General features: G+C 45.0%; 1 protein-coding gene across 3 annotated transcripts in view; it reads right to left on the bottom strand.

Moving 5' to 3' along the window:
* Positions 1-8667: 8667 nt before the first annotated feature.
* TSPAN9 (tetraspanin 9) overlaps positions 8668-12935 on the bottom strand; it is a 189599-nt gene continuing 185331 nt past the window's right edge. For all 3 annotated transcript variants that reach the window (XM_054216227.1, XM_054216315.1, XM_054216136.1), the window contains one exon: positions 8668-12914. In XM_054216227.1, the coding sequence (XP_054072202.1) occupies positions 12843-12914 (72 nt within the window). In that variant the 3' untranslated portion in view covers positions 8668-12842. The remainder of the gene's footprint in view (positions 12915-12935) is intronic.

The following is a 12935-nucleotide window of genomic DNA, read 5'->3' as shown; positions in this document are numbered from 1 at the left end:
CACCGGGCAGGGCAGCAGAAGTGACCATTCGTGCCGTGTGCGAGGTATGGTTACGTAAATGCAAAGAGGGAATAAGGCCTGTGACCTGTTGCGGACATTCATCAACAGGGCCTTCAGGGCCCGTGGGCAGCTTCGTGCTACACCTGGGACGTAGAAGCAGCAGCAGCTCTAGGACTGCTTAGTTATCAAGAGGTCACAGTCACGACTGTAGCTCACACCAGCCTTTCGGTGCCGAAGCTCTGGGACGGGAGCTGCGCGGTGGAAAAGCAGGCGGCGATGCCCGCTAAAGCAGTCAGTGCTCAGCCGGTGGGACAGTAACTTCAGGCAGTTCTCGTAAAGGTGTGCAAAGCCGTTGCAGCCCATCCTGCTGTGAGGGATTTTTTTATTAAGCTGCATGCCAAAACCACGGCGGGTTGAAAAACATGAGTTTCTCAGATTCTGAGGGCGTGTCAGGTAGGGTGTGTATCCAGATTCTGGCTGTGCTGACCTTGCCTCTGAGTACAGAGTTAGAAGGGGTTATTTTTCTGGGTTAAAAAAGTTAAGCGGCTTGTGGTGAATCACTGGAGGTGTTCCAGTGGCATGAACATGACACTTCTGGAATTAGGGACATCTTTCTCTAGTCATGACATTTGTATTGACGTTGTTGGAAAGCACATGAGCATTGTGGGCCTGTACCCTGCCTGTGCTGCCTTGCTTTATGACTCTGTACACAGGACAGGAGTAAGGGGGGATTCTGTTGATGCCTTAGCTGTTGCAGAATTTCTGTCGAACATCATTTTTTTTGCTTGGAAAGATACTGGCAATGCTTTATGTCTAATGTGGGCCTCTTTGAATCATCTGTTCCTATTGTTATTACTGCCTGTTGCGTATTTTTTTAAAAAATGCTCAGGTTTTTTGCAGAATTTGCATATCTGAAGCACAACACACAGCTGTCTAGCAGCAAAAGTTTTAAAGAGGTTTTTCCTGCTCTGCCTTGAAGCATGAGTTGAAGTTGAGAAATTTTTTGTGTGTGTTTCTTCTCTTTCTTTGGATGTTTAGGCTGATAATTAATAGTGGAGCATAAGTCTCTCTTTTGAGATAAGAATATCTTAGTCACTGTGAAAACATAGCTTGTTAGAATGCCTGTATTCTCAGGAAGCTACATGCTAATGCCAGACTCTTCATAGCAACAACAACTTAAAAACCTTTAAAATCCAAAGATTCCTGTGGATATCTTATGTACTGCGTGCAGACTAACAGCCTATCTGGATAAGACATAATTGCATTAATTGATTTTCGTGAGCCTCTACTTCAAGCAGCAAAAAGGCAAAGCAGCAAAAACTGGAAAGGTTTGGCCATGTGACTTGAGTTACAGACACATTTTTGCAGGGAATTGTCAAATGGAAGTGAGAGAGAGCACTCTCTGGTGCTGCCTGGTACATATATCATAGGATCATGGAAGGATCTAGGTTTGAAAGGACTCATGAAGTTCTTTAATCCAGTGTCTTTACCACAGCAGGCCTAACTTCAAATCTAGATTAGGTTGCTCAATTCCTCTTCCAGCAAATTTTGTTTTTCTCCAGGCATGTCTGCTGAACTGTTTTCAGGGGCAAGAAGTTTTTTTCCCTTTTGTCCAGCCAGAATTTCCCATGTTGCAACTTGTGCACATTGCATCTTATTCTTTCACTGTAACCCTGTGAGGTGAGTTCCCTCAGTCTTCCTTCTGATGCCTATACCTGGATAGGGAAATAACAGGCACAGTGTCTCCAACCTGCTAAAAAATCAGCTGAAGTAGAGGGAAGTTACAGTCAGTACCCTGACATAATGCCTCCTTAATTGAAGCAGCCCGGGGATTAAAAGAGGATTCAGGTTGGAATGCACCTTGGTCATCTAGCCCAACCTCCTACTTAAAGCAGGTGCAACTATGAGATCAAGTAATTTTGTTCAGGGCTCTATCCAGGCAGGTCTTGAAACCTACGAGGATACAGACTGCGCAACCTCTCTGGCCAGCCTCTTCCAATGCTTGATGCTTGACTGTCATCATGGTAAAGAAGTTTTCCGTATATTCATTCGGTACCCCTCATTACAGCTTAAGCCTTCTGTCTCTTGTCCTAGCAGCATGCACCGCTGTGAAGAGCCTGGCCTGGTCTTCTTGATAACCTCTGTAGGTATTGGAAGATTGCAGTTAGCTTCTCCTATCCAAGCCTTCTCTTCTTCAGGTTAAACAAGTCTGGGTCAATCAGTTTCTCCCCACAAGGCAAGTGACAGCCTCCTGACTGTCTTGGTGGTCCTCTGCTGAACTTGCTTCAGTTGATTTGTGCCTTTCTTGTATTAATGGGCCCAAAACTCGATGCAGTATTCTAGATGGGGTTTAACAAATGCTGGTGATCCTTTCCTTTGAATTACTGGATAGGGTCCTGCTATTTTACAGCCAATGATGCAATTGGCCTACGCTGCCGCCAGGGAACACTGCTGGCTCACATCCAGCTTTCCATCCACCAGGATCACGACTCTTTTTCAGAAGAGCTGCTCACCAGCTAGTCACTTCCTAACCTGTATTGTTGCCAGGGGTTATTTCTTCCCAGGTACAGAACCTTGCTTTTGTCCTTATTCAGTTTCATAAGGTTCATCAGAGCCCATTCCTCCAGCTTGTCTACATCCCTCTGAATAGCTGCTCTCTGCCCTTGAATGTATCAACTAGGATAAGACAAGGAAGGTAAACTGACATCATACATTCTCTTAGAGGGAAAAGTGTGTGATTCTTTGATATTTGCCATTTCATAGTAGATTAATTTTTAATAATAAGTGTAATGATGCATTCATGAAATTGAATGATAATGCAAGTGATAATGAAATATAATTCTGATGGCATTAACTGAAAGTAAGCAGAAAACAAACATAACAACTAAAGAAGAAATAAAATATAAACATTCTGTGACAAAAAAACCCCATAACACTACAATGACTGCGCCATGAGAAAAAAAAGAAGATTGACAGTGTTTTGCCACTTTGCAGAAAACTTTTAAGATTTTGTGACGGGCATGTATATTGCAGCATAAAGGAATTTGTACGGTGCATGTGAAGCTGGTAGTATCCACAAACTTGAACATTCACAAATACAGTTGCCCAGAAGGAAGAGAAGAGAATGAGGAAATACTGCACTTATTACAGAGCATCACATCTGGAGGCAATGGCTGTGTACCTCAAATATGGCATTAGTCTTGAGATGAGGAGGAAGCTGTAAAAGCAATCATTCTGCATTCTTTTCTTGAAAGTCTACATCATCTTGATTTGTTGCTCAAAGAGCTGTTAGATGTGTTAGGTGATCTTTCTTAACCTGACTTTCCTGCATCCTTCTGTTTCCTAGAAGGTACTCTTCTAGTCCTGTTCCTGCTGTGCTTTCCCCAATTATGCCTATTCTGCAACCTCTGTGAAATGGAAAAGGTTGGGGAACATCTCAGTTCCTTGATGCTTTTGTTTTGGTGGCACTGACTGAAAGCCATGGTCCCCCGCAGTATCTGTTCTACCCCTTAATCATGGAGAACACAGCTTACAATCAAGAGACTTCTCTGTCTGTTTCCTTTATATGCCTATTTGTCCTTTTTTTCTCTCAGTTGTTTCACTCTTGTGCCCAATACTTCACCATAACTTGGTTGCTTAAAATTGTCAGTTGCCTTTCTGTCTCCTTTTATGCACAGACTGAGCTCCAGCATCTCAACCTGTCTTCTTTTTTGAAGGGAGGAGCAGTCCAGGAAGTTCCCACATCTTCAGCTGACGTTAAGAGAACTTAAATACAAATTGATGCACTTGTAGCAGCAGCAGAAAGGCAAAGAGGTAAACGGCTTTTTGTTTGTTTGTTTGTTTTTCTCTAGAGAAGGTCATAGCAGAGCCCAGGGGAACCACAACACTTCAATACCTGCACTCATTTTGGACTCCTGCCTTTTCTAGGCTAACTCAACCATGTATCACTGACTGCAGCATTGGCTAATGACATTAAGGCCTGAGCCAAACAGATGAAACACAGACAGTCAGAGAATGAGATAACCTCAAAAACAGCGAGTCTGTCAGCACCAGCGCAGTTTTTCAAGTATGACACCAATGGCTGAATGGGGCTGGTTTTCATTGTCCCTGCTGTGCTGCTCCCTGTGCATTGTTCTAGTGATTCAACTTCACTCGTCACCCTACTTACCTTATAGTATGTGTACTATGCATAGTCCTTCTGTGCTCCAGTGTATATATCATGCCTACACTGGACTCCATCAACCTGAGATTTCAATATAAATCTTAGATCTATACATAGGGAAAAAGTGCCTAATGTACTCCTCTCCTACCATTCACTGCAACCTAGAAAAGGATGCAGGGACTACTTGCAACCTTGTTCAATGATTGGAGATGGCATTCCTGTCCACCCCACCTCCTGAGTGCTCCCTGTGCTGGGGCTAAGATTATTTCTGAGGAGAGAAGAGCGTTTGTGGAACACTTTTGTGCCCAGTTACATCGAGCAGCAGAAGCAACTGTCAGTAGTTTCTTCTGTGTCTGGGGAATGTAGTGAGCAAGACTGAGACGATCAGAGAAAACCCCATGCTGCAAACTATGGGGTTGGGAGCCTGTAGTTGTCTGGGAAGTCTGGAGAGGGGAGTCATCTGTAAGAAGAAGAGGCAAAATTACATCCCACGTCTCTATGTGTCCTCATGGTGTCTCTTTCCACCAGCACTCAAGCGATGTATAAGAGTGTACTGAGTCTGGCTGGGATAGATTTAATTTTCTTTGTAGCAACCTGTACGGTGCTGTGTTTTGGATGTGTGACTAAAACACATCTGTGTTTTGGCTATTGCTGAGCAGCGCTTGCACAGCATCGAGACTGTCTCTTTTTCCCACACAGCATCCCCCCAGCAAGTAGGCTGGGGGGATGCAAGAATTTAGAGGGGACACAAGCAGGACAGCTAACCCAAAGGGATATTGTATGCTGTATAACATGATGCTCAGCAATAAAAATTGAGGGGAGAGGGATTTTGGGAAGTTAGCCATTGCTCAGAGACTGGCGGGGTATCGGTCTGCTTGTGGGAGGTGGTGAGTGATTGCCTTTGCATCACTTCCACCTCCTGCCCCCACCTTTCTTTCACTTACTAAACTATCTTTATCTTGACCCATGAGTTTTCTTGCTCTTGCTCTCCCCATCCTGTTGGGGCTGGGGGGTGAAGTGAGAGAGATAGTGTGGTGCTTAGCTGTGGGCAGGGGTCAACCTGCCACAAAGTGAGAAAAGAAAACCTCCAGAGTCTCTCTGCTGTACACATAGTCAGGCTTCCACACAGCTACAGCATGTTCCCATACTCAAGTGTGTGCACGTACATGCGTCCCAGCATCAGTCTAATCCACTCACTGTATCACCCCACTGTTTACCCCGGGACAACACTGGTGCTATGAATTGTGAAGGGATGATGCATCACAGCCCGGTGAATCTGACCACCACCTGAGCCAGCTCCAAGAGGAAGTGGTGTGTGACACTGGTTGGAGACTGCCTTCTACAAGGTACAGAGGCACCCATCTACGGATCTTACTTGCTACCTCACACGATCTGTTGCTTGCAGGGAGGTTGAGCTGGGGCTGTTGCAGAAAGCACTAAGGCGTGTCTGGAACTTGGCCTGTCACCCCTGGCCTGCTTACCCACGTGTGTACCAATGATACTGTCAAGGGAGACCTTAACAAACCAAGAGTGGCTACAGGAGACTGGAGCCCAGGTGCTGTTCTCCTTGGTCTTGCCAGTGGAGAGGAAAGGCTTGGGTAGGAGGGCACCCAACCTACGGGTTAACACCTTACTGCACAGCCAGTGTTGCAGACAAAGCTTTGGCTTTTATGACCGTGGACCCCATCTCCTTGTTGAATGGGGAGTGCTGGGGAGACACAGGATATGACACAGGGGGTGGGGCAAGAGGATGTTTTCCACCAGGCTTTCCAGCCTAGCTAAGAGGGTTTGAGCCTCGATTCATCAGGGGACGGTGACCAAAGCCTGATGAGAAGGGGAGGCACAGGGAGCAGGAAGGAAGTGGCTGGTGAGAAGGGTGCGCACACTTTTGCTGGAGAGCCGCAAGAGGGTGCGGGCAAACCAGGAGCTGGGGTTGGCCACAGCACAGGTAGTGTCCTCAGTGGCCAGGGCGCACGCCCACAGCACTCCAGCTGAATAGGGAGGGCAGAGCATGTGTGCTGATAACAGGGTCCACTGACTTTCCCAGGAAGGCAAGGTAATGAATCGGGTCACGGTCCATCCAGAGAGTCCCATGAGGAGAAGAAGGAGATGGGGTCAGCGTGTCAGGGCCCGGAGTGCATCCGTCTTCTAGCAGTTTAGTTGGCTAAATTAGAGTGGAGCTGGCTGAGTCCAAGTCCAGCTCCTTTGCTGATAAGGGCTGTGGGAAAAAAGCTAGGAGCGAGGCCCTGTCCCTCTTTTCCCTTGGGAACTGTTTTTAAGCAGCGGCCTTGCCGCTGGCTCCTGCCCGTGTTCCATTGCAGCTGCGTAGCAGCTCTGTCTATGGCTGATGTTGTACCTGCACAGTCTGGACCTTGACCTGTATCACTGGCTCAGCTTCCTGGCTGTCCTTGGCTCTGCCTTATCACTATGGACTTGCTGGGGGATTGCTGGGCTGCATGTGACCCACTGTCGTCGGTCCCCATCCTGACCTGGACTTGCTGTTCTGCATCCTAGCTCCTTCTTGGCGAGGCCACTGCCTGTGCCTGCCGTGTTATTGTGTTCCGCTCCTGACTAGCCTTTCATGGTGGAGCAGCTAGCCCTCGCTGCTCTCTGACACAGAGGCAGGACTGCAATGTAGGTCAAGGTCCACCCAGCTGTGAGTGAGACGTAGCAAGATTACAGCCCCGGACTAGAAGAAAGAAGGCTTTGGCTTGTTGAGGGAATCTGGTAGGCAGTATCCCATTGGAGTCACCCTGGAGGGCAGAGGGGTCCAGGAGAGCGGGTCAGACTTCAAATACAACCTCCTCAACGCACAAGAAGGGTCCGTTCTAATGTGTGGGAAGTCTGTCAGGCCTGGGAGAAGGCCAGCATGGATGAACGGAGAACTCCTGACTGATGTTGACAGCACAAAGAAAGAGCACGGAAGGCAGAAGTGGGGCCGAGCTGCTCAAGATGAATAGAGGCATTGCCTGATTGTGGTAGGGTGGAATCTGGAAAGCCCAAAGCTCAGGTGAAGTTGAAACTAGTGAGGAAAGTGGAAAGCAACACAAAGGACTTTTATTAACACACTGAGGGTAAGAAGGACCCTAAGAAAAAGAAGTGGACCCTCTGCCAAATGTGGCAGGGGACTCAGTGACAAAGGAAACACACAAGACCATTTTTTAAAAAAATACCGCAGGTCAAGAGATATGGTCGTGCCCTGCCACGGGCTCCTTCTGCTCTTCTCTCAACCTGTCTCAAGCTCCTCACCATTGGTCTCTCTCACTCAAAGAGCTACTCTGTATGCTTTCAGAGGCTGTTTGAGGCTATCTGCCTGTTTCTTCAGTGCCCTAGGCATACTCTGCATGCAGTTGGGTTCTTCTAGTCTGTCTCCTACTTTTGTGGTCTTCCAGTGGTACCGTGTGTTCTCCTTGGACTCTTTTAATATCTCTGCTTCTCTCTTGGTCTCTGTGAAGCTACTGTCTGCTCCCTCAGCATTCTTTCAGTCTTTCTGCTATATTTTGTCACTTCTTCAAGGCTACTGTATCATCTCTGGGTCTCTTTCTTAACTACTTTTTCCACCTTTCTGAGGCTAGTCTTTGTTATCCTTCACATTTGCAGGCCTTATGCTATTTTCTTACCTTCTCTGAGACTGCTGTGTCGTCTCTGAGGTTCTTTCAGGCTCTCTTCTAATCTCTCAGGCTCTGTAAAGCTTCTCTGCTCTCTGGGTCTCTCTCAACCTCTCTACTTTTTGCCTAACTTCTCCAAAGCTGCCATCACTGCATTTCAGGCTTTTGGTCTCTTCCTTCCTCTCACTGAGGTGAATTTGGAGTGCTTTCAGTCTTCTGCTGCGTCCCCCCCTCCCATACCCCCCACTTTTCTGATGTTAAACTGGGCTTTCTGGGGCTGTTTCAGTCTCTCTTCCAGGTTTGTGGCATCTCAGCACCTACTCTTCTTTCTGCTGTGACTTTTTCAGCCTCCCTGCTTGTTTCTTCCCTTCTCCCAGGCTATTATTTGTTGTTCTTTTAGCCTGTCTCCTTTCTTAGCAGCTGCAGGCATACTCTCCTAGTGCTCTTTTAGAATGTCTGTCTACTTTCCTGGCATTTGGAGGGCTATTCTGTGATCTTTCTTTCAGTGTTTAATTGATTTTTATGGTTTCTCTGAGGCTTCTCAGTGTCCTCTGGATGTCTTTCAAGTTCTTTACTACTTTGTCCTCTCTTTGACTATTCTGTATTCTCTGGGACACTTGCAAACTCTTTCCTATATTATCAGCTCTCAAAACTAATTTGCTGTTCTTTGGGGACCTTTCACACCTATTTCTGTTTTATTAGAGTATTGTTTTGAAAGGGGATGAGAGAGGACAGGGCAGGGAGTGGATCTTTTCAGAGATGCGCAGCTTCGAGACCTCTGAACTTCAACTGTAGTGGAGCTGGAATAGATCTCTGTGAGTCACCTTTTTGAATTTTTTTTGTCCCCTTTTGGTTTTTGTGGTAGTTGGGGTTAGGAGATAAATGAACTCAAAGAGGCACCTTTTAAAAAATCCTTTATTTTTATATCATCCTAGTAAAAATCTTTTATATAAAGGCGAAAGTAGGTATTGCATAGAAGAAACACTGGTGCAAATATCACCTGGTGGGAATGGCATGTTGTTTCTTAGTGTCTACTATCTACGGCACAACAGATGGCTAGCCCATAGGCAAACATCTTCAGGTTTCCCCATGGCAGCTACAGCATGAAGCTGCTCAACTCTATGGAAAGAAGTTACGTCAGAATTATATGTGCTCTATTCCATGCTGCTCCCAAGAACTATCTGCTGGGAAAACACCCTTCTCCTCCTTGCCTTTTCTATGCCTGGCCAATACATTGCCCAAGAAAGACCATGAGGATCAGTTCAGCTGCTCTCAGCTTGCACCCTTCCTGTTTGTGAGCGTGTTTTTCATGCGTACAAATGGGGAGTGGACACAGGATATGAGAGTTGGCCTAACATGACCACAGTCCAAGGAACACAATGCATGAAATATACAAGGCATCTTCTGTCATCTTGGAGACGTTTATGCCATTGTTTTTATCATCTCACATGCTACTTAGCAATGGGCAGTTCTCTTGAGTGCCCTCCACCTGGGCTTCCTATAACTTAACAGCCTAGGTACTACCAGGAGGGAACAGAATTCACTGCTATCACTTCGACAGCTTTCACGTAGATGTTCTTTAAGCAGCTCTCCTATTATGTCTCTGCTTAAGTTCTCCTGCAGCTTTCAAGCATGAAGCACAGTGAGACAAAGCTACGCTACGGTCTGAAGGAACACTCAGAGAAACAGCACTTTCACACACTTGAACTGTGCTTTCATGAATTAGAGATACAGAGGGGTATGCATTTATACAAATCAGTATTTGTGTATATTAAAGATACTTTTACTCAGTATCAGTTTTTATTTAAAAACATGCTAAAAACTTATAGTTAAATAATCAGAGTGACATTTGGGGAAAACACACAGACAGCCACCCACCAGCATAAGCAAAGAAAGTGCATACATACATGAGCCAAAGCTCCCTTTGACCAGTTTACAGGACAGTAAGTGCCATCTCTGACAAACTGACTGATGCAGCCTCACATTTTCCAGGGCTGTTTTTTGTTGCTTGGAAAATGGCATTACTTTTCTGCTCCTTTCAGGATGTCTGTCTTCTCCTCCCACATCAGAGAGTCAGCTAAGAGACACAAATCAGCCCTGCTTTTGATTCCTTTCCTGCAGGTGGCTTCATAGAGATGAATACATGAAGCTCGTGTAACTATCTCAATACTGTGCTTAAAATGCCAAAAGTAGTCATTAAAAAAAGATTTCAGGATCTATGCTGCTAGATCATGAAATGGAATGAAGCATTCTAGAAAAATAAGTTTGGATGGGACGCAAAAGTAGCTGAGTTTGCAACTATACATTTCATCTCTGAGTTACTTATAATAAAACATTTTTTATTTCCTTATTACTTTCACTAATATATTTTACCATTTTTTGTACAAAAACTGACTGCAGATTAAAATTTAAGATGTGGCAGGTACCACTGTGTGACCCAAAGGACAGAAATGATGCTCCTGTTTAGTCCTGCACCCGGCTCTTTTTGAACGCCAGAGAAAACTAGAGAAAGCTAAGCACCTCTTCCCAAAGGAGGAATGCAGTGGAGCCATCACATGAAAATCGTCTTTTCTTGCAGAAATAGGAACGCATCTTAGCAACTTTGGATACAGTCTTACATGTAGCAGCAAGTACACTGGGCATCAGAGCCCCTTCTTCAACATGGAACATCCATCTCCAACAGGGCTCAGATGCTCCTGGTCCCAATTTTTGTTAGAAATGGAAGTAGAGCTGGATTCAGTTTCTGTGCTTTCCCTCTGCTTCTTCCCTGACTCTTTCAAAGGCAATCCAAGTGAAATAGATGAACCCACATGGCATTGTCTGCTTCAGTGGGAAAGAAGGGGCCTGTGAAACTTTGGGCATTGCACTCATATGAGCAAGGGCCATGCTCCAAGAGTAGTAACCTCCTTCTTCACTACAACACCCAAATTCATCTCTGTATCCCACACATTCAAACTCCTTCCTGACACACCGATTTCATAGGAACTCAAAAAAGTGACACACAGGCCACACAAAACACTATTGCTGCCAGATGCATGCAGGACCTACTAGGAAGATACACAGGGGACTGAAATCTCCCAGATATGAAAATGGCTCAACAGCTATTTCAGCCTGCAAGGAAAAGATAGACTGAATGATACAACGAAAATAATAAGAGTTTAAAGTATAAATATTCAGACTGGACATTAAGAGAAACTTTTTACCAGAGGAGTAGTTTGACATGGCATGGCTCTTAAAGGCACAAAATCTCCATCCTCAGCATTTTCTGAAATTCAGTTCTATAATGTCACAGCAAACCCCATCTCACATAGTGTTGTGGTTTGGGCCGAACTGGTCCAAGGACTACTGCACGCATACCAGCACACATAGATGACAGGCCAGGTTGGCTGTGACTTTGAGCAGCCTGGTCTAGTGGGAGGTGTCCCTGGCCATGGCAGGTGGGTTAGAACTAGATGATCTTCCAACCCAAACCATTCTATGATTCAATGATTCTATGACAGTACTCCTTTAAGAGTGACACTGGATGAAGTAACCTCTAAAGGTCACTTCTGACTGCTGCTACTACAAAAAGCAGTGTTTCTTTCAGAGCTGAGTTGAGCCCTGACTGGAGTTAAATCAGAACATCCTCCAATGTCTGAGCCTTTCCTTCTCCCTTCACAAAACAGCAAAAACCTGAAACAAAGGGTAAAGGGGGGCTACTTGCAATGAAGCAGCACTCAAAGTAAAGGAATACATGTTCAAGTTTTCTAACGGGAATGTTGGTAAAAATTACATTGCAGTGAAATCTAAACTATACCACCTGGCACGCTACAAGCAAGAACCAATTTTTTACTGAAGATGTGACAACACATACTGTCTCTGAATGCTGTTTTGGAAATTGCCCCTTTCCTGCGTCATGTGGTCACCTTCAATCAAATCAGCTTTTCCAGCTCAGGGAGAGAGCTCTCATCTGCCTGAGGAAACCCCTTCAATGACATGACATGTCATATGGCATGACAATATTGCCATCAAATTGCCATCCCCTTCCCTCACGTCCAGCAGCATGCCATGCCCTGGGCAAACTTTTTGAAACGGAGAACACAATCTGTGCAGTCTGCTGCCCACTGGCCAGTAGGCAGACTGCAATCTCTCTCCTTCATGACAGGGAGCACTAACTTACTTAGTCATTACTTTTAGCTTTCAAAGTAGCATGACATCAAAGCACCCAGACACTGCTTTGGGTGAGTAAAGACATTGGAACTTTGCCTCACAGGAGCAGGAAGCTCACCATCTGGTCCAATGGGAAGGCATGGCATTCTATCTGAGGAAAGAGCCTCTGATTTAAAAGGTACCACCTTTGTTACAGTAAGGGCATCAAGGCCCTGATACATGTAGACGATGCCTCCCCACGGACTTGAGAAAAGTTACGTCTTTACCTGCCTGCACAAACTGTCAACTTTGAAAAACACGTCCTCTGGAGATCACACAGTGGTTCCCAAATTAATGTACAATAAATGTGAAAAACCCAAAACAGTAAGAAGTTATAAGTCAGGCAACTAAATTCTAAGCTATATCCATAATAATAATAATCATCATCATTAACATAATAAAAAAGTATACACCATAAGGTACAAGAAGCTGCAAAGCAGCTCTAATTCCTAGGACTCTCAGAGTGACTTTTCCGAGTCTTACAGTAAATTGGACATGAGGGTTGAAAACTTAATGGAAGACTTTGAAGAATTCTCCCTTGAAGTTGAACGTACATAATTTTTGCACATATAGCACGGATTAGTAGAGCAAAACATTTTCTTAAGTTAAGAAACATTCTTAGAGCAGATCTATGATTTCGTGTAGAAAATCCATTTGTTTGTGGGGTTTCCCCCGTCTTTGGCAAATAAATGGCAAGTGTGAAACAGACAAAAAAATGAGTCAAATAACAAATTATGGTAATAACTGGACAAATAACAACAAAGCAGATGGGTCAATGGGACGGATTCCCTCAGCAGGGCTAAGCTTGATACTCTTTGTGGTCATTCCTTTCGTTCATTTTTATGACGAGACAGAAGGGTTGATGTGATAATGTTTCAGAGGCTTTAGGCATCATATTTTTTGCCAGTCCTGTGAATCTGCTGGAAGAGTGTCATGGAGAAGGCCATGCCAAGAATCTGAAGGAAAACAAACAATAA

The sequence above is a fragment of the Rissa tridactyla genome, chromosome 1, assembly GCF_028500815.1.
Source record: "Rissa tridactyla isolate bRisTri1 chromosome 1, bRisTri1.patW.cur.20221130, whole genome shotgun sequence".
Taxonomy (NCBI): domain Eukaryota; kingdom Metazoa; phylum Chordata; class Aves; order Charadriiformes; family Laridae; genus Rissa; species Rissa tridactyla.
The sequence above is the reverse complement of the archived record's forward strand: the minus strand, read 5'-3'. Positions and strand labels throughout refer to the sequence as shown.